This window comes from Nuphar pumila, chromosome 14 (assembly GCF_984573655.1).
Source record: "Nuphar pumila chromosome 14, dmNupPumi1.hap1.1, whole genome shotgun sequence".
In the NCBI taxonomy this organism is placed as follows: Eukaryota; Viridiplantae; Streptophyta; class Magnoliopsida; order Nymphaeales; family Nymphaeaceae; genus Nuphar; species Nuphar pumila.
The window spans coordinates 8,622,855-8,643,834 of NC_143262.1; the positions used below are offsets into that span (position 1 = coordinate 8,622,855).

The following is a 20,980-nucleotide window of genomic DNA, read 5'->3' on the forward strand; positions in this document are numbered from 1 at the left end:
GAAAAGTCGTTCAGGACCCAACATTTCAATGAACCTCAAGTTCATTCCATGGTTAAGATGTGTATGATGACATATCACTTTTAATCTTGCTTTGAAAAAGCATGTTTGGTTATTAGAGAATAGGGTCAGTTTAGTAATTTCACAATATAAATCACGGTTAATCTAACTGAGGTAGCCTGTTTGAAAGTTTTAGTATGGGACCTTAAATGAATTTTAAGAAAACTTAATGCGTGTTTTTGGAGTATTTTGAAAATGAGCCTCTAAAGGGAAAATTGCCAATAACCGAAACCTTTTCTTTCTCTTATGTAGAGGAGAAACCGCAGATGTTTTGGATTGCCCAAGGGTCCAGCGAGGGGAGATCAGATGCAATGTGATTGCACACTTCTAGTGTGCTGCTGCACCTGATCACCAACCATCTTTGGGATACAGCCTGTTAACTGTGGGGCCCAACAGCAGATGGTGTGTGATCAGATGCAGCAGCACGCTTAAAGTGTGCAATCACATTGCACCTGATCTCGTGACCACATGTGCCCTATTCCGGTGCCCTGCATGTAAAACTCAATGGGAACTCCCTTTTTCTGGAGCACTGGAAAAGCTTTCCCTTTGCTGGGTCAGGAATGTCCAGACTGTCTAGCTTGAACAAGCAATCAAACACACCCTTATGCTTTGAATGGTATTCCCTTATACCCCCTGTTTCGAACTCAATGTGCTTTCATGTCAAGACAAATTGTGCCACCCTCTCAAGTCAAGTAGGGATGCAAATGGGTTGCATTCATGATGGAGATTTTGCAATTTTTGGTTGTTCCAAATCCGACCTGATTCGACTTCCCCATGTATTTAGCTGTTCCGAATCTGAACCGTTTGCATCCCTATAGCCAAGTGTGCAGAGCCCACTTGGTAGGAACCTTTCTTGAAAAAAATAAAACAAAAATATCACACACACACACACACACACACACAAATTGAAATCTAGGGTCCCAAACTCGAGGCAAATTAAGGTCGGTCTGCAATCGGGTCGGGTCCTTAACCAACTTGCCATAAGCTGCACTAGTTGCTACCTAGAGGAGGTCAGCTTAAACTAGGCCCTACTATACTGTGTCCCCAAGAGTTAATGCATCTTAGAACTCTGACTAGAACTGAGCTATTAAACAAACAATATCTTTTGGATGTAGGTATGCCTTTAAAAAAATGGTAGGAGTTAATGTCTATGGTAGGCACGAATAAACATGCACGCCTCCATCTACTTCTTAGGGATCAAAATATGATAGGGTTCACAAGAGAAGGTTAGCCCTACCAAAGTCTCTCTCTCTCTCTCTCTCTCTCTCTCTCTCTCTCTCTCTCTCTCTCTCTCTAAAGTTTATAGTTATAGGACCCTTGACAAACGAAAACCACATTTATTTTATTTTATTGACCTCTTTTCTGATTCTTGTGTGGAGAGAGGTGTACCAAGATAAGGATGGACATGCATATGTCCTTATTGCTGCATAGCAATGTGGCCATGCATGCATCATTCGTACAAGTTTCCAGCATAAGCTGTGTGAACCTTTTCATCGCATATTTATATTCCTTGTACGGTTCAAAAGCATGGAGTGCATCCACAGTAGATATGTAGTCGTTTTTCATCATCCATAGATCTTGTTGCTTTGATTTGATTATGGTGTTCATTGGGATGCATGGTGATTGGCTGGATTACCTTTTATAGAAGGGTTTGTCATAATCATTCCAAAGGAAAACCTAAAACTTACACAGTTAGTTTTACTACCGGCACCTTTCTTGGTGCCTAGGGTTTGAGTGAGTGTCATTGCTAACAACATAAAAGTTTATAACAATGCCATTTTTGGTGCTTAGGGTTTGAATATTCAAATTTTAGGAAATTTTGTGGACTTCTTGGTAGGGTTAATTACGAAAGTTTCAAGTAGCTATTGAATCCTCACCTTTGTCAACAAAAGTGTCAAGCAAACATTAGCTCCTCCTTGGGTTTCATGATTTAGGCCATCACCTGTAACTGATAAGCATTTGTAAATGTGAATCCTTCTTATGGTTATTGAAATAATTCAACTCACGTAACATTGTTTTGAAGCTTACGGGAACCCAAATCAAAGTAGAACCCCTTAAACTTTGTTTGATAAACATTTAATCACAAGGTCTAAGCTTCCTCAGCATATTTTATCAATTACAAGTAGTTCAAGTATTTTGAACGAACTTCTTTCAAAAATATATATATTTCGAACGAACATTTGTCCATGATAATAGTCGCATGTTTGTCTGAGAGAGAGAAAGAGAGAGTTCGTAAAGATTTAGTCAGAGATGCAATATTAAAGTCTTAATAATGTATTTTGACACAATTAACACAATGCTCTCTCAAAAAAAAAAGACACAATTAACACAATGCACCTCGGACCAGCCCAACTACCAAATTCCATGTAACCTTTGCTACCCAATAAGCACCTTATATATATAAGATGTTTATTTAGCATTATGTCAATAGCAGTAGAGACTTTTAATTTTATTAATGTTGACCCTCAATTATTAGATCTCTTAATGTTCCATCATATCCATTTAATTAGTTTTGCATTTCTTAAAAGGATAAGGATGGCAGTGGAAGGGGGGGGGACGGGGGCCCACCCCGACTCGCACTGTTTGGACCGAGGATGGAGGACATGAAATGGGGATGAAGGTTAAAATCAAAACGGAGGCGGGGATGGACTTACGCTTCTCCTGCCCCGCCCCGCCCCGTCCCCATCTTGATCCCCGCCCTGCCCCATCCCGATCCCCACCTTGCCCCACCCTACCCCCATCCCCAATCCTTCTTTAGGGATAGCAATGGACCGAGGGGAAACAGGGCCCCACCATGCCTCTCCCCATTTGGACAAGAGATGGAGGACATGAAACAGGGATGGAGGTCCGGATTTTGAGACGGGGTGGGGTTGGAGACCTTGTCCCCCGCCCCTGCCCCGGTCCACTGCCTTCCATATTAAAGGATCAACTCTTGAAATCATCACTTCTCTTCAATTAACATAGATATCCCAATGGAGTAATATATTATGAAACTATTATCAAAGTAATTTTAATTAACATGGTTATTATTTCCATTAATAGATTTATGATTTGATCATGTTTACACTTTTTGTGGAGTCCATATTATCATAGTTAAGGGTTAGGTGTTTGCATCGCAAATATAATCACCACTATGGCTGGCAATTCTTATTTATTGCACTAGATTTATAGAATCTAAGAATCACAATGAAATTGTGATAAATTCATCATATCGCCATCTTTTAAAATATCGCAACGCTATAATGATTTGAATAGAATTGTTTTTATTTCATATTAATTATTTTATACTTATTTTTGACATTGCAAGTTTCGTAGATATCTTCCTAAAAGAAATTTCAAATTATTATAAAAAAATTCCTTTTTGATGTCCCAAGAACGGGCTCTGTGACATTAGATAAGTAAAAGTATTTTAAAGCAATGAAATATGTACGTGTGTGTGTGAGGTCAAGTTACCAAAAAAATATAGCCACCTTTCGAAACCCTAGAATATATATATATATATATATATATATATATATATATATATATATATATATATATATATATATATATATATATATATATATATATATATATATATATATATATATATGTATGTATGTGTCTGAGCGTTAAAGGGTATTTTTATGCTAGAGTATTAGTTGCGGTCAAAGACCGCCGCTAATTAACCCATATGAACGTCGGGGACGCATTCGACCACATGTCTGACATTTTGGGACTAATACCTTGTTCCATATATATATACCAAAAGCTTTGAATATATATTTCCCCTCTAGAAGTATTTATTCTCATGATTTTCTTTTCTAAGACCTTGATGTAATATGGTGATGCTGGACTTGCAGAGCATGATATGGAAGAAAAAGAATTCAGATCAGGTAGTTTATATTTTTCTTTATTAGAAACACTAACTTCCTTCCCCCATTCTGCATATTAATCATTAGCACAAAGGATATTGGCATTAATTTGACGTAATTCAAAGAACTAAGCTATACATAAATGACGGTGTGCTTTTACATATATTATTATTTTAAATCAAAATCCTTGGCAAGACTAGACAAATAAAACTCTATAGTGATTAAACAGTACCTTAATTGCCATCAATCTTTGTAGTAGAGCCTTTATAAGTTGAAGCTAGCTAAAAGAAAATGTATCTTTTCACATTGTCCTTTATAAAATGTTAACACAAAAGCAATGAAGCATGCCTTACTGTAATCAACATTGTAATCTACATATTGATATCATATGTTTTTCAGGAATAGGTTTTGGTGTATTTCATTCTGTAGAAAGATAATAACATGACATTATCTGGGCCCATCACTTTATGAAGGGGTGATAAGTAATTTTCATATGGCTGGACAACTGGATTTATTTGAAAAGGAAAGATGCATAAAGCTACACATTGGGTTTTAGATAAGGCTTATTTGTGGCCACTCGTTTGAAGAATGACTGTAGGCACAATTGATTAATGGAGGTCATGTAAGAAACAATTAAACTCGTGGTCAAGAATTCGTTGACAAAATAGTGTTGCTTTAATGTTTTAGAAATGTTGGTACATCATCTTCAATTTCATTTGAGTTTTGTTGCCTTCAAATTTTTTTTTACATTTATAAGCGATTAAATATGCTCAAGTTCATTACACTATTATCTGGGAGCAATTACTTCAAAATTGTGGTCAAATTTTCATTGTGCCCATTTTTCTTTTTTTTGTATAATTTATATAATATTATCATGCAAGTAATGGTTTTTGAACTCATGTTTGAGTTTCTTGATGAGAAACATTTGCTGCATATTTTTTGATAATTAATGGTAATTCTATCTCTTTGAAGCCAAAGTAGTTATATGAATTTAGCCTTTCTCAAGAATTGCATGATAAATGAATCTTTACAAGGGGTCTCAAGGGCGTGAGGAGGACAGCCAAGGATTGTCGATCAAGATGACCAAGGGTTGGTGATGGAGCTCGTGAAGTGCCTTAGCAAGACCGACTCTGTCAGGGCCTAAGGAACCCTCACAGAGAATGAGGTTCCAGCAATGGTGGGCTCTAATGGTTGAACCCTCTGAAGGATGCTCCCTCCAGCCATTCATTTCCTCCCTGTGAGCGTTGGTTGCTGGTGGGTGGTGCCAGTTGCTGGTTGTGGGCTTCTCTTATAATCGCTTTCACCAAGTTTTGGATATAGTCGAGAGACCCACCCATAGGATGAGGATGTTTCGGTTGCAGCTAGTGATATTTTTGGTGGTGGTCTTGTTGCTTCTTGCTCTTGGGCCCAAGTGGTAGGCTGCTCATCAATTTTGCCTAATCAAAACCTTCTTAGGCGCTCAATGATTGATGAAAAACACAATATTCTTCTTCCTCAATCATTTTGTCTTAAGAAACAGAAATCTTTCAGCCATTGTCTGGTTTGTAAGTGGGACACTAAGGCAATTGAACGAGAATTTTATGTTTGTGAGCTTTGTAAGTGATGGAAACTTCCTATTAATCTGATTTTTTTGGCACTTTTGAACAGTGAGTTTTTGATATAATTTAAAAACTCGTCGGGTCAACGGTTCGGATTGCCCAATCATTGGGTCAAAAATGAGTACGAACTCATTTTGAACAAAACTCGATCGAGTCACCGAGTTGACTCAGCCAAGTCATGGACGAGTCACTCGACTCATGGACGAGTCAGTCGACTCATGGGCGAGTCATATATATATATATATATATATATATATATATATATATATATATATATATATATATATATATATATATATATATATATATATATATATATATATATATATATATTAATACAATTATAATTAAATATATTATAAAATATCATATAATGCATATTATATATAATATATTGATAAAATGTTATAAAATATATATAGTATATACATATATTTATATATTTTATATAAAATATAAAGTTAACATGACCCAACGGAGTCACGGGTCATTCAAGGATGAGTCAAGTGACAAGTCAACAAATTTTACAACCATAATATATTGATATGATGTCGCTTCTGAGAAGATGATTGTGGATGGTTGTTAGTCACACCTTGCTTATAAAAACTTGGGATGGATATGGCATGCCTAAATTTCAGAGTTTAAGGTCTATTCTTGTATGGATTAGAGTGCATGGTCTTCTACCCGCTTATTGGTGCAATGATGTCTTTTGTTTGATAACAGATGCATTAGAGGAAAAGTTGGTTATTGTTGATGAAATGACATTTTCCTAAGTCCACTTGCACTATGAAAAGATTCTCGTAGAAGTGGCAAGTTCTATAAAGGCTAATGCAAGTGCACATATTTGTGAGATGTGTAAAGTAAAATCGCATGCCATTGTAAATCATTTGTGCAAGAATTTGGGTCCTAAAAGTCTCACCTGAAAATCATAAATCTTTTAAGACTCTTGAGGAGAATCAGGAAGAGTTACAAGTTGTTGCTCCCCCACAGTAGCCAATTGAGGATGTTGTTTCTCTTGATGATGCTTCTTATTTTAGGAAACATGTTTCTTTTGTTGTTTAGATTGTTGGTTGGTCTGTTCTAAATAAAGAAGTTGATGATTGCCTCCCTGCCCAAAACATTGATAGCCCAACTTCTCTTCCCTTTGTGCATCACACCATAAACGATGCCATTGAAGAGACCTTTTTTTAAAACTTTTTTTATTCTGACCCTGCTTTTCCTCTAGGTTGTTGTCATCTTAAGAAGCAAGAGGTTCTGATAGTAGCTAAGGTCTATATCTGGGATCCTTTGTGTGATCTTGCTCCATTACCTTCAAACATAATATTTAGATCATCGATTAAGGGGACTCACCTTACCTTTGCACATACGTTTTCTTTCATGCCCCCTATCAAGCTAGTACTTGATAGCGCTAAAAAAAGTGTGCATGTAAAAAAAGATTAAAATTGAGATGCTAAATGTGAACTCCAAGTAATATGTCTGAGGTGTTCAAGGAGAAGGACCTCAAGATGTACTTAGTCTGCAATTATAATCTCCAACTCGTTGGCACTTTACCAATGTGATGAGTGAGTATCATCTAATGTAATTATCATCTCATCCTTAATGATATCTCATCACTTAGATTCTTCGATGTAATTCTTTCCATCTTCAGATTTAATTCATAATTTTATTATTCTTTAAAAAAATGAATCTTTAAAAAGTCTCCATACTAGCTTGATAGGCTATAAACATATTTCCATTTTTTTTTATTTTCTAGCACCGAGAGTGTAATTTTCACTTAAGAGCCACTAGTTAAGATACTACAATGATCTTGTACTGACCCTTTGGCTACTGAGTTTCTAGATTTTACAAATAAATTTTTTTCTTCAGCATATTCTTGTTTATTTCCTATTTAAATCTTAAGAACTTATACCTAGATCTTTCAATGTAGTTAAACTAAATTACATGCCCTTCTTCTTTATGAGGAAGCTAAGGTTTGTTTGAAATGCCACTAGCACATGAATTAGCAAGAGAACCAAAAGTTCATTCATGAGAGAAAGTTACTTGAGAAGGATGCTTGTCTTTCACATTTTATCAACTACCAAATCAACAACCATATGTTATTAAGTTAGGAAAGATGTGTTGATTGTTTATTGCATCAAACCCAACAAGATTATACGAGCAAATTGAAGATGTGGATGACCTATTTGGTGCTGATTTTTATAAGATATTTTGTGCATGCATTTACATTTTGTACGCAATTAGCTATTTTGTCAAACTTTTGAAATGACAAAGAAAATATTTGTTCAGACTAGAACATAATTTATTCTTCTACGCAAACCTTGCAAATGCCAAATATCTTTCTAGTTCATGAAAGCTCAAAAAAATAATATTTTTTTCTAAAAAAAATAGTAGACAAATATGTCTATCTCTTGTCTCACATATGTATGTGTATAGATAGATACACATCTCTATGTATGTATATGAAAATCAAAACCCTAATTGTGTTTGAAAGGTCTTGGCTACACTTAACAAATATGTAATAAATATGTGGAATGTATGTCTTGAATCTATTCTTTAGATGTTTTGCATTCATTTAAAGAAAAAAGTACACCTTCTTCCAACAAGAAGACTAGACAATTTGTTAAACGATGTAGGTAAAAATAAGGAGCCACTTTTCTCCTGAATTTGAGAATTTCTATTTTAGGCTTTTTACTACTGTAATTGAAAAAACAGAAAGCAGCTTTCTTATCAACTTGGACATTGTTGTTATACATGAAACGAGTAGAGCTATAAATAGATCAAGGTTCATAAAGAAAGAAGAAAGTTTAGTTATTTACATGACTTCGTTTTGTTCTTGTGTCCTTTGCTTCTTTTCTTGGTTGCCTTACTTATTCAAATAAAAAAAAAAATTACATGAATGTGGAGAACTTATCTATGAGCCATGTACTTAGGAAAACCCGCATAGAATTATTTTTTTGTTTTTCAATAGACAAACAAAGGCTAGATTTGCAATGAGCAAACGAATTAGCTATGAGCCATGTACAGTAAACGAATTAGCTAAATCTGGATAAGTGGTAGAAAGCCTTGCCTAGTTCAATACGCTTGATCAAGCTAGATTAGCTTAGTATTATTAGTAGTTTTCAAAAGATTGAACCTTATACGGCATATTGAAATACATAAATCCACATGAATCACCGATGAAAATGGGTTGGATCCAGGATGGAGCTTTTGCAATCTTTGGCTGTTTTGGATCCGATTCCAATCTGAATCTCCATGTATTTAGATGTTCCGGATCTGAACCATTTGCATCCCTATCATGAATGTTTAAGCTTTTATTTAATTTCTTTTTGCGAAGGCAAAAGCAACCATACAAAAATGTGGCACAAAATGTAACAACTCCTGTACATCTTTGAAGTAGGTGGTCTCTTGTCACCTCTAGCTCTAGGTCTCCAACCCGTGCACCAGACCATGCTTGAGTTTCTAATCTAAGGTGCATTGTCATTACGATTGGATCATGTTTTTAAATTATGTAGCTTATCTTATGAGGACGTTACTTGATTGTTTTGTAAATTTTTAAGTGTACAATATTAGTAGAGCCAATGACCATTTAGCCAAATTCTTAACCTTCATGGGGCCATGCTTTGTTTGAAAGTTCTATTGAAATCAAAACCTTTTTGTTTTAAAAAGAAGTTTGTGTACAAGTTGATTCATGCCTATTTTACAAAATTATATTTTTGAATTAAAAAGAAAAACACTCCATATGGCTAACTTAAGGTTATCGACCCTTTCATTTGTACACCAAAATTATGATTCAAATTGCTAGGTTAAACAAAATATAACACAACTTGAGAAATGTTTGAACCAACAATTACTATATTGATCATGTGGTATCGAAATCTTTCCAATGGGTAGAAAAGTCTTTTCATCTTAATAAATGTCATGTGTAGCCTGCTGAAACATTTATATCCTAAGTTTTATATTCGAGGTTTTCTATAATCATTTTGTCTGAAATATATTAGTGTTTCCCTATATTTGTCTTTCTTATGTATGTAAATCTAGAAGCTTTGGATTTTTTCAATCTGAAATGAAATATCTGAATATTTTTCTCTCAAAAAAAATCTAGAAGCTTTGGATAACCAACTTATTTAGGATTCATAGTAAAAAGGGCCACTATCACATAGCATTTGACAATAAACCTCAATTTAATTTCCAAATGCTATAGAATGCCTTTGAAACCCTTAAATCTAACCCTAGCAAGCTTAAGCACTAGGAAAACCAGAACAAGTGAAATAACTATGTGTGATTAACTGTGTGGATGTCATTCAAAAACAAGTTGGTTGCCTATATGCATCAAATATGTACATTGGTACATTCGTTAATGTTCTATTCTACTTATCTAATTATTTGTACATGTGACAAATGCTACAAGTGATCATGTTCACGACATGCTTAAAAATAATATTCTTAATTAATCTCCCTTTGATTGAAATCTCAACTTGAGGTGGACTTCTACAGCCAATTAATGCTATGCACAGAGGGCATGTGACGAGGAATTAAAAAAATACCAAGTTTTCAAAACCCTGTGAGCTTTGAGAAGTGAGCTTGGTTTTCTATTTCTTTGTGGCTCAGCGTCAGGGCTTTTTTTTTAAGAAGTAAAAAGCATTAGGGTTTTTCATGCTTTGAGTGATAGTGGCATCGTCATCATCCAAGCATGTAGTCATCCAAGAGAATCCTCGAGTCACAAACTGTATTTGGCTATGCAGTAATTAAGACATCGAAGCCAGAGCATTTTGGGATTAAAATATTTGTGGTGCTACTATATATAATGTGATCTAACCTAAGAGTTAGAAATGTGTGTGTGTAATAGTCAACTCAATGTGTGGGGGGTGAATGATCATGTGGGTATGGCATAATCAATCTAATATGCAGGACAAGTGTGTAGAAAGGTTATAGAAGGGAATATTTGGGAGGATGAGAAGGAATTAGAAGGTTGTATGTGGACTTAATGGTTCATATTACAAAATTAAAAAATGACACACACATCCAGTATTAGTCAGTATATGGCATATAGAAAAAACTTTTTTCATCGCCAACCTTGATTTACCTTTTTCTTAATTTTTTATTCAAAATTTTATTTATTGGTTTTTAAAGGTGATGCCTCTATTGGGGAGCACAGAAACATCAAATCCAGGCATTTTCATGGTGTTAAAAAGAGAATAAAACCCAAAGGGTGGATGAAAAGGAGTCCCCATGACCTTTCTTTTCCTTTTTCTTTGCTTTCCCTGTTTTTTAATGTTTGCTATATCTCCTTTTTTAACCCGAGTAATACGGGGAAGTCACCCCACATTCTGATGTTTTGTTTAAGCGTTTTGACTACCACTCCCTTCAACTAAAGGTGTGTGTAGTGGTCGAGTGTCATTGTCCTTTGATTCATTCTGAGGAAGACAGCAGAATTGGCTTCTTTTCCATGTATTTCTCATTTTCCAAGTAGCTGCTCTCTCTCTCTCTCATACTCCGTGCCGACTAATGCAGCATGTCTGTACAGGGAAAGGTGCCTTTGTTTTCATTCCCAATCTGTGTGTGTGTGTTTTTTTTAATCCCATCTTTGATCTCCTCCCCCTTCTCTCTTTTCAATCCTCGAGTTCCCAAATTTCTCTTCTTTTATAGGTTAGCCTCCTTCCCTTTTCCTTGATTTCTACCCTAAACAACTCCATCCTACCACCACCAACACCACCAGCTTCACTCTTTTGTTCTTTCCTGGAAAAGGAGTCTAGGGTGCAAAGAGAGAGGACAGATACCCAATTGCAGATTTTAGTTCTACGCCATTACAGATAGCAGATCTAGCCATAACTGCATCTTGTGGGTTCATTTCAGAATAAGTGAATAAAAAAAGAACTGCGTCCTGTAGGAGAGGATAACCCATCAAGGGGTTTTCATGGAAACCTCTGCCATGCCTGATTTATCATTGCACATTAGTCCCCCAGATAGAACTCCGACAGCAGCTCGCGGCAGCGGCGATCTAGACGGTGGCTTCGAGATTTGGCGCCGGACTCTCAAGTCGAACGCCGACGGTTCTGTTGTCGGAAAACCCTTCCACCAGGCCTACACCGACCTCTCGTTGGCGAATCCAGGCTGCACTTTCCTAGTGAGGGGTCGGGATCAAGCTCAAAGCGATGCGTTCAGGCAAAGTAGCCATCATCCTCACTGCTATCACTACAGCAGTCTCCATCATGATCTGAATGGAGTGAGCAGAATGAACCACATCAGTGAAGATGTCTCACTGTTGGATGCATCTGATCGGTTGCGGCCGATCAAAGGGATTCCGGTGTATCAGAACCGGCTGTTCCCATTCATCTCGGGCGATCATCCGGCAATTCGGGGCAGATGCTTCAATGATAAAGACCCTAAGATGAATCTCTACCACTTTTCTTACCCAGCATCTACTGTTGCTGCTACTGCTTCATCACCTTGTTCAGCTTCTACTCCCATTTTTGGAGGAGGCCTAGATCAGATGGCAATTTTGCATTCCAGTCCCACTTCCTCTTCATCTCCGGCCGGGGCTGATGCTGCCGCATACCGGTTTGCGGCTGCGGCAAGGTTCAACAGCGGGTTCAATCCTTCTGAATTATTGAAATCACACCAGCATCATTTTGGTGGGTCACCGGATGCATCTCATGGTCTGATATTGAGATCGAGATTCATGTCAAAGCTTCCTACAAAGAGAAGCATGAGGGCACCAAGAATGCGTTGGACGAGTACCCTTCATGCTCGATTTGTTCATGCTGTAGAACTCCTTGGTGGCCATGAAAGTATGCCAATTTTACTTCTTTTCGTGTTATTTTTTTGCTATTATTATCATTGTTATTATTGTTTTCTTTATCTTAATAAGATCAGAACTTTTTTGGTGGTTGGTAATCAAAGTTATTGCCGTTTTTTTATTGAAGGGGCTACACCAAAATCTGTTCTTGAGCTCATGGATGTCAAAGATCTTACACTGGCTCATGTGAAGAGCCATCTACAGGTAAACCCAAAAAAATGCTTATTTCCAGAATAATCAAAGAAATAATATAAAAGTAAGATAAAAACTTTTAGTTATTTTATCTTTTCTCTGTTGGGGCATTCTTCATTTTTCTCTCCCTATGGCGCAGTTGTCGATGGATAGGATTGTGGCGAATGAATGAATCGTTCAGTCTGGTCTTTTTCTGATACAAGAGACAGCTATGCTTAGAGAGAGAGAGAGAGAGAGAGAGAGAGAGAGAGAGAGAGAGAGAGTTGTGGTATCTGCATGATAAAAGGAAAAGAAGCCATCATTTCACAATAATAGGTTCATTATTAATCCTACCAAACAGCACCACATGGCTGGTCAATGACAATCCCAGCAAAAACACAAGAAATCTCCAACCGAGAAAAAAGGATTTGAACTACGGTTCCCAATTCTTTCCCCATTTTTCTTCATTGTTTCTCACTCATCCACTCACCCTCTCTCCCCTCTTTTACCACTTCCTATTGCAGATGTATCGAACTGTTAAGACCACTGACAAGCCTGCAGCTTCCTCAGGTATGTCGTATTCCCAGCCCCCCTTCAGCTTTTTCTGCAGCTTTAAGACTCCATCACCACTTCCCCATTTCCTTTCTCTCGTTTCTCATCTTTGTACTAAAGTAGAAATTACTGTTACTCTCTCTCTCTCTCTCTCTCTCTCTCTCTCTCTCTCTCTCTCTCTCTCTCTCTCTCTAAAAACACGATTAGTGCGTGTTAGTCAAAATGTGCTGACGCTGGCTCAGTGGGGGTGGTTTCAGGCCAGTCAGATGGGCTCGATAGTGGGCCTGCCGGAGAAGACCAGTTCATGCCGGGAAACCAGCCGGAGAACGGCCCGAATTTCCAACAAATCGTGGACAAACTCGATTCAAATGTCATGGCTCAGAGTAACAGATTGCACCCTCAACAAGAGATGAATTACTCTTCCACATTATGGACCAATTCTTCAAGGTATGCACCACATAAACCAAAAGAAAAAAGAAGAATTAATCCATCCTTCTTGGCTCTCTTCTCTCTTCCTAAACTAGAGCCACACGTTCCACGTTTTTATTTTCCATTACCATTATGATTAATTCTTTTTCCTCTCCCGAATCAGATTTTCTGCAAAGGGAAGTTTATATTGTCCAATCACGTCCCCTTCTTCTGCTTTGAGCTTTTGCCTTTTGTTTAATATTTGTTTATTGATTTGGCTTTAAGAAAGGATCATTCTTTAGATTATATTAAAGTCTAATCTTGAAAACAATAAACTAATCACAAACTGATCTTTCCTTTTCAGTGTTTTCTTTTCCTTGTTTCTTGAGTTGCTTGCTCAAATAGAAATTCTTTTTTTTTTAAAGAAACTCAAACAGAATATTTGAGCTTAAGGGGGATGGCTCAAATAGAATATTTATATCCATTAGAAAATGAAAGGAAGTGTTTGACATTAGTTCCCTGCTCTCCTTTTATTTGCATGTTAAGTACTTAACTTCTCTTTTTTATCTACCATAATACCTGTATTTACGTTCCACTAGATAAATCACAAGATCTACCATGATACCAAGAGTCTTGAATGCTAGATAATGTGATTTCTGTCCATTTTTATGAATCCCAAAGTGAGGAAATTCTTGATATATCTCGCATGTTTTGGATTGCATGAGCAACCACCACGTACATTTTGCCATTTTCTTTCTACTGTCACAGTCTGCGTCTTGTGCTTTTCTCTCTGCGGGCGTTTTGGAGCTATTCCTTTTTTGGGGATGCCTCTAAAGAAGCTAGGCTGGGTAGCCTTATACGTGCATGAGGTTCTATTTTGTACGTGATTGATAGAAGCATCTGCTGCTACGCAATGCACACAGATATGCAGACAAGGAGCCCTAGAACGCTAGCTAGTTTTTAGATGTAGTTGTTTAAGGTGGACGTACAATAATATGGTGCAATCTTTCTCTTTTTCTTTTTCCAATACTCAATAAAAAAAAGTCATTTGTTCTGTATTGTTAAACAATGTGACAACTAGTGCTGATAAATGAGCTGAACGAAACGAGCTTGAAGTGCTTAGTTCATTTTGTGGTGAGCCAAGCTGAGTTAGAGCTTCATAACCAATCCAAGTTAAATGAACCAAGTTTGAGCTGCCTTGTTTATAGAAAAAATACATTGTTTTAGAGATGAAAAAAATAGGATTAAAAAAAATACATATAAGCATAGTTACCATAAGCTTATTGCTACATGGGGAAGCTTGCTTCCTTGGAAGCTCACTTACTAAGCGGGAAGCTCCTCCCTTCCTTGGAATGAGGGGCACTTTTGGAAAACTCGCTTTCAAATTATGGAAAACTTGATTCCCTTTAGTGTGAAGCCCGCTTCTTCTTTGTTTCTCAAGTCAATTCATTTTAGCTTCCCTAATGTTTTTCTCTTGCTTCTCACTCGCTTCTCTTTTACTTTTTACATTTTTCATATTAGAAAATTAAAATATTTTTTATAACAAGTTTGTGTTGGTTTTATATTTATTTCTATTTGTCTTTATGTTATTTGTTATTTGCTTCTACTCTTGGTTCATATTACTTTTTATGTGTTTCCTTTTCATTTTCATGTGCTTGTATAATCCCTAATTGACAATTGTATCCCACTTCCTGTTTCGTGCTACTTTTTAGCACTCGCTTCCTCTTCATGCATCGCTTCTCGTATCTATTTCATTTCCTGGTAACTATGAATATAGCTAAAATATATTTCTTACTACGAGTGCCAAGCCTATTTTATGAGTTTGAACGAGTTCTTTACGAGCCAAGCCATGAACTGCTTGGCTTGTTTCCCAGCCCTAGTGACAACTTAATTATGGTGGAATATAGCAGGTTAGAAAGAAAACTATTGAATATATATATATATATATATATATATATATATATATATACTCTGTTCTTTATCAGCCATTTCTGCATAGTAGGAGCTTGTAGTGGGACCACACCATGAAGCTGCCGTATAGTTTCTGAGGAGAGATAAGGGTAAAGAGCAAGGGACGAAATTTGCAAGACTAGTTTGTCCTACATTTTTTATATGAAAGTGTAGTACGTTGCTGGAATCTTAGCATTTATATGCATTTCGTGTCCTCTTATTCGAATGGAATAAGATGTACCAATAGATATTTATACAAGATGCCATGCTATATATATTACTGGGAATGTGTACAGAAATTTAGAAGGCATGCATGAGGTAAAATTGCACGCCTTTGGCTTTGGAAGATTTCGATTGGTTGGATAACTGGGAGAGTTCTGAAGTTTTACCACTGATTGATTTTATTGTATCTGTGGACAATCACGTGATATTGGATCATCAAAAGATTGAAATGAGCAGATGGTTATAAGAGGATGACCATCGAGCAAAAGAGCTCTTGAAGAGCTGACATTTATTTTCTTCCTAGAAAAGAAAATATGTGCATTGTTTAGCTGACTTTGATATAGAGAGCAGGGTAATCATTTTGAGGAAATGGTATGTATTAATAATTCGGTTGATGCCTTCCATCTGATCTGAAACATGGTTAGACTTTTTTTAAGCTTCTCTTAGACTAAGTATATAGAACCAAGGGCATTTTGATATTATGTTTATTATATTAACGCGTTATATACTTCTCTTTGTATTGCCTTCTAGCATGTTTCGAATGGGAACACCCAAGTACCTTTACATTGTAAATATCGATACCCCATGGGTGCACTCAAGGTTTTGATAGCCCTTATCCCTTCTAGCGTATCTTCCTATTAGACTCCTTTTGTGGTCTTTATTCTTCTTAATTAACCTAAAAGAGGATTATTATGGATATGAAGAATGGGAGCCAAAAAGGGAAAATGACTTCACTAACAAGCCTTTTGAAGCCCACAGATATATGGATATGCTTTAGGGGAAAATTGGCCACTTGAAACTCTATCTTTTGTAAAGACATGAAATTTTATATATATGGTTGGTGGTAGCTGCCTACCACTAGCGTACTAGACTTTTGAAGGGTTTTTTTATTGTTTTCTTTAAATCCGACCGCATAGATGTGTTCTACATTCTTGATTGTATATGAATTGATTTTTGGATCGTCTGATTCCAACACACAGGTAGATTTTTATAAGGTCTTAAAATCAAGACTTAAAAGATCATGTTTTTTATTGAAAAACGTGATCCAAGAGTCTTTCCTAGCAAATTGATCATGCACGTTTGCAGCATCAGATATGTGAAAAATGACCCAAAATCACCTATTGTTATAGGCCGAAAAAGTGGTACCAAATTATTTATTTAGAGTAGGGTGCTGCTGCCTAGACCATAGCTGTGGATGGCAAGCACATGGACTAGCATTGTTCGATCCCAAAGATCCAACAGTGCTAAAAAAACCCATAAATGTGGCCTTTAGCAGCCGTGTGACTACCGTTAAAATGTGTTTTTGTGTTTGTTTTTAGTGCACGGTTTGCACCTATGCTGTTCGATGATACTCCAAGTCGTATATACAAAACTGAAAATATGAGAACTAAGGCATGGCAGTGTAGTCAAGCAGGAGATGGGCCAAGAATTTGGCTAGTGGTAGCCCCACATGTGGTTAGGTTGGCCGGTGGATCAGCGGTTGCCTGTTGATTGTTCGACAGTATGATCCATCGTAAACAGTATGGCTATTGTTAGCCAGTGATACGGTGGTTTGGCTACTCGAGTGATAGGGGCACTATTTGATTGGTTTTGCAGTGTGCGTCTCACTAGTCTTCTGTATTGTTATTGATAGCTAAATTGCTGCATGAAGCTCTTGGAAATCAAGATGTAGTGTGTCTAGGGCATTGCGTGCAGTTTAAAGAAGCTGAAGTGACATAGTTTTCCTCTCTCTATATCTGCAATTTGTTAGCGGCCTGTGTGCATGTATGTGTGGCAGTGTGTGTATGGGTTTATCTGAGTTTTTACATTAATATCAGCAGTGTTCAAGGAGAGCAGATCAGGTCCAAGGTACCTTGGATGCAGTCATTATCAAGATGGACAGCACCCAAAAAGTTGTCAAAAAGGATGGCCCCCACTTAGATGGGCCCTACAGAAATTTTGGACGCCATTCACTTTCTAGATGAACCGCATCAGTGGTTGAAAATGGATGGCTGAGATTGGTCTAAAATAAGAAGCTATGCTGGTTCTTAGGTGCCATTCATTTTGATGATGGACAGTATCCAAAATACCTTGTCCAGTTTACTGTTCAAGCTCCCTTGGACATGATCTGCTTTCGAGTTCAAGTGAATCAAATGAACAAAACATTCTTTAAAGTAGTCATTTTTAAAACAAATAATTACTTTTTGAGATAAAGGTGAATTTTATTGTATAGAAGAAAATAAAGTCAAACACAATTTTAAAAAATGCAATACGACATACTTTAATGGAATTGAATGAGATAGTTTTGGGTTTGAATCCCAAGAGAGCGTTTAATGTTTCATTATTCAAAAAAAATGTACTTATTTAAATTTGAAAAGTGAAAGTATCCTTTTTTTAACCTTAAAAATAACTAGGCATTTTAAAAAATATCATCTTTTGAAGAATGTTTTGGTCATTTAAATTCGTTGTGCATGGTATATTAAACCCATATATAGAGAGAGAAAAAGAGAGAAGGGAGTAGCTTCTTAGTTGCTTTTCTCAAATCTCTGATCATGCATATGCTTTTGGCATGGTCAATTTGCTATGAAACAATACTTGGATCATGAACATGATTTTTTAAATCTTCAGTATTTATGATATTTATAAAAAATTTACACTGTCGATTTTCAGACCTTATAAAAACCTATCTGTGCAAGGAAATCGAATGATGCAGGAGTTCATTTCTATAAAATCAAACACGTAGAACACATTTGTACCATCAAAAAAACATGAAAAAGAACCCTTCAAAAGTCTCGTAGGCAGCGATAGGCACCGTTACATGTAGTCAGCTACTCTCTTCTCTACTTTATATATATGTGTGGGTTAATATTTGGTGATATTGAAGTCATGGGATTATTGAGCTGAAAATCATTAGTTCAGGCTTGATTGAGCCAATCTAACAACATAGCTGTATTCAGCATGGTTTGTTTTGTAAATGATCAAACCTTGGATCATGTTATTTCGGTTAAAAAATATAATTGTTTAAGTCATGAATTTTACTGCATTGTAAATTGTCGATTTTTGAAGTCCTTAAAAAACCTTGTTACATGTCACAAATTACATAATTCAAAACTAGTTTCTAATAAACAAACCTTTTAGATCACATCAGGTACCATCTACAAATATATATATATATATATAAAGGAGATTTATACTCAATAATTTTGTACCTTCATTAGCACCAAATATTAACCATATGTGTGTGACGCATTTGCATGTGCATGCCACCCCTTTAAAAAAATTATAGCATGGTATGGTTTCTCATGCACGCTATCAGAGTAGAGCAAATCCTAGAATGAGTACTGGAAAGCAAAGCAACACTGTCAAACTGAAACCCTTGACTAACACCAGCTCCTTGGCCTTTATGGCAAACCAACATAGTTTCCATCTCCAACGCAACAGCTCGATCCTGTAGCCTTTCTAGGTCTCTGTGCAAGGATGAACAAAATGGATCCACTGGTGGGCATCTTTCTATGACCCACTCAATGACGAACAGATGTCCAAGGTGGATTACTGGAAGATGAAAATAAATGTGAGGACTAGCCAACATGGAATAAAAAAAAATAAAAACTAGGCTTTTAGAAACATAATAATACAGAATATAAAAAGATGTCGACAGTACCGGCAGAATGCATGGAAGCTTAGTAAACGACACATTTTTATCAAGCCAACCTATTTAGGAACTCGAAGTCACCCTTTTTTCAAGATTATCGCACCTAATTTCTACTCAAAATGAACGGACTCTCTCTCTCTCTCACACATATAATATTCTAATGAATTTAGTATGGAGTAAAGTATTCTTCAAGAAGACGCAGTATGGAAAAGAAAAACTGGTGCTCTTCGGTATATCTTGTTTGGAGCTCAATTGATTTCATATGTTTTTCAAGAATATCCGGCATGAGTTTAGTTTTGGACTTCAAACTGACAGATTTATTTTCATGGTCATCCTTCAGTAGAGGAGCTTGGTCACAAAACAATTCAAGGGATGCAGAACCTACAAGCGTGCCATCTCAAGAAACATATGAACACAGAAGAGAGGTAATTGGCCATATTTCCCCTTCGTTTGGTTTCATATATGACATGGTCTTCACTTATTCACCAATCTATTTTTTTTATTCACCAATCTATTATCTGTCAAAATGTGTGTGTGTGTATAGGCGATGGCCACATGATGCAACGTGTACGTAATGATTTATTTCAGGAGAGCAATGATATGCAACTAAAGGACTCAGCTGCACCTTTCTTAAGCCTTAAGAACCCAAGTTTGGAGTTTACCCTAGGAAGACCCGGTTAGCTAGCCAACGACTGTGATTGACTTACATGGGTAAATCCCATCGATTTCCAGTAGCTAATTACAAAACACTGTCTATGTCAAACTCCAAAACAGATCATACATGGGAAATGCAGACCAATCGCACGCGCAGGGATTTTAATGTAACTGTTTGGGTGATTTCCAGCGTTTAGTATTTTGGTATTTCCATGTAGAGATTGGGACAGTATAGATAGAGGTCATATGGTGGCACAACTATGTAACTGTTGGGAAGGTAAATAATGTTCTGGTCTTTGACATATGCACAGCACCATTACATTCATTTGAAAGTACCATATATATAATGTTATGCTCATCATTTCATGCATCTTTGCTCCTTGTGGCTTCCCACACATGCTTAAATCATTTTCATGTTCTTTATAAATTAGCAACTCTTCACTCACGGTTTTTTTTATTTATTTAAATGACAAGGATCCTACTTAAGAACGGGGTCACTTAATAGGCCCTTTTTCCTAGATAGTAAACCCCGGGTAAGTGCCCTAGCCTACAAAGGACACCCACCGGGCAAGCTCCCAAGGAAAATGGATCCTAGGCAAGATGGAGTTCCACCATATTCCCAAGAACTGATGAACTAACCACTTGGGCAACCCGGGGCAGGCAACTCTTCATGGACAGTTTGGTAATATATAATCATGACACACACGTGCGTGCACACGCGCAGAAAGAGAGAGAGGGATGCTAAAAGAGGTCAATAAGTTCCTATGTATTCAAACTCATTTAACTTCCTCAAGTTTCTATTCTGCAAACTAAGCTGATATTGTTTTCAAGACTAAGCAAGGGAAAGGAAGGCAGCTCCCACACACACACCACATGACGTCCAATTTCTTCCACGGTAATAATCTTGTATCACTCATAATAGAGATTCGCTCATAATAGGGTCGTGGATTGGGGAATGAGTAGGAACCTATTTTTGGAGTCTTATCAGCAGCACGTGTGCATGCACGTGTCCTGCCTGTATGTTATAGTGCATGTACATGTGAGCTTGCATTCTTTGCTACAATTAGCAAAATAGCCCTCTTAAGGG

The 20,980-nt window shown here is 36.8% G+C and overlaps 1 protein-coding gene across 1 annotated transcript in view; it reads left to right on the plus strand.

Annotated features, from left to right (window-relative positions):
• LOC149816269 (uncharacterized) overlaps nt 1–19,865 on the plus strand; it is a 59,562-nt gene extending 39,697 nt beyond the window's left edge. The window contains exons 4-9 of the mRNA XM_089986862.1: nt 11,397–12,297; nt 12,433–12,509; nt 13,001–13,046; nt 13,286–13,475; nt 19,580–19,664; nt 19,784–19,865. Coding sequence (XP_089842988.1) covers nt 11,397–12,297; nt 12,433–12,509; nt 13,001–13,046; nt 13,286–13,475; nt 19,580–19,664; nt 19,784–19,798 — 1,314 coding nt within the window. The 3' untranslated portion in view covers nt 19,799–19,865. The remainder of the gene's footprint in view (nt 1–11,396; nt 12,298–12,432; nt 12,510–13,000; nt 13,047–13,285; nt 13,476–19,579; nt 19,665–19,783) is intronic.
• Nucleotides 19,866–20,980: the final 1,115 nt, after the last annotated feature.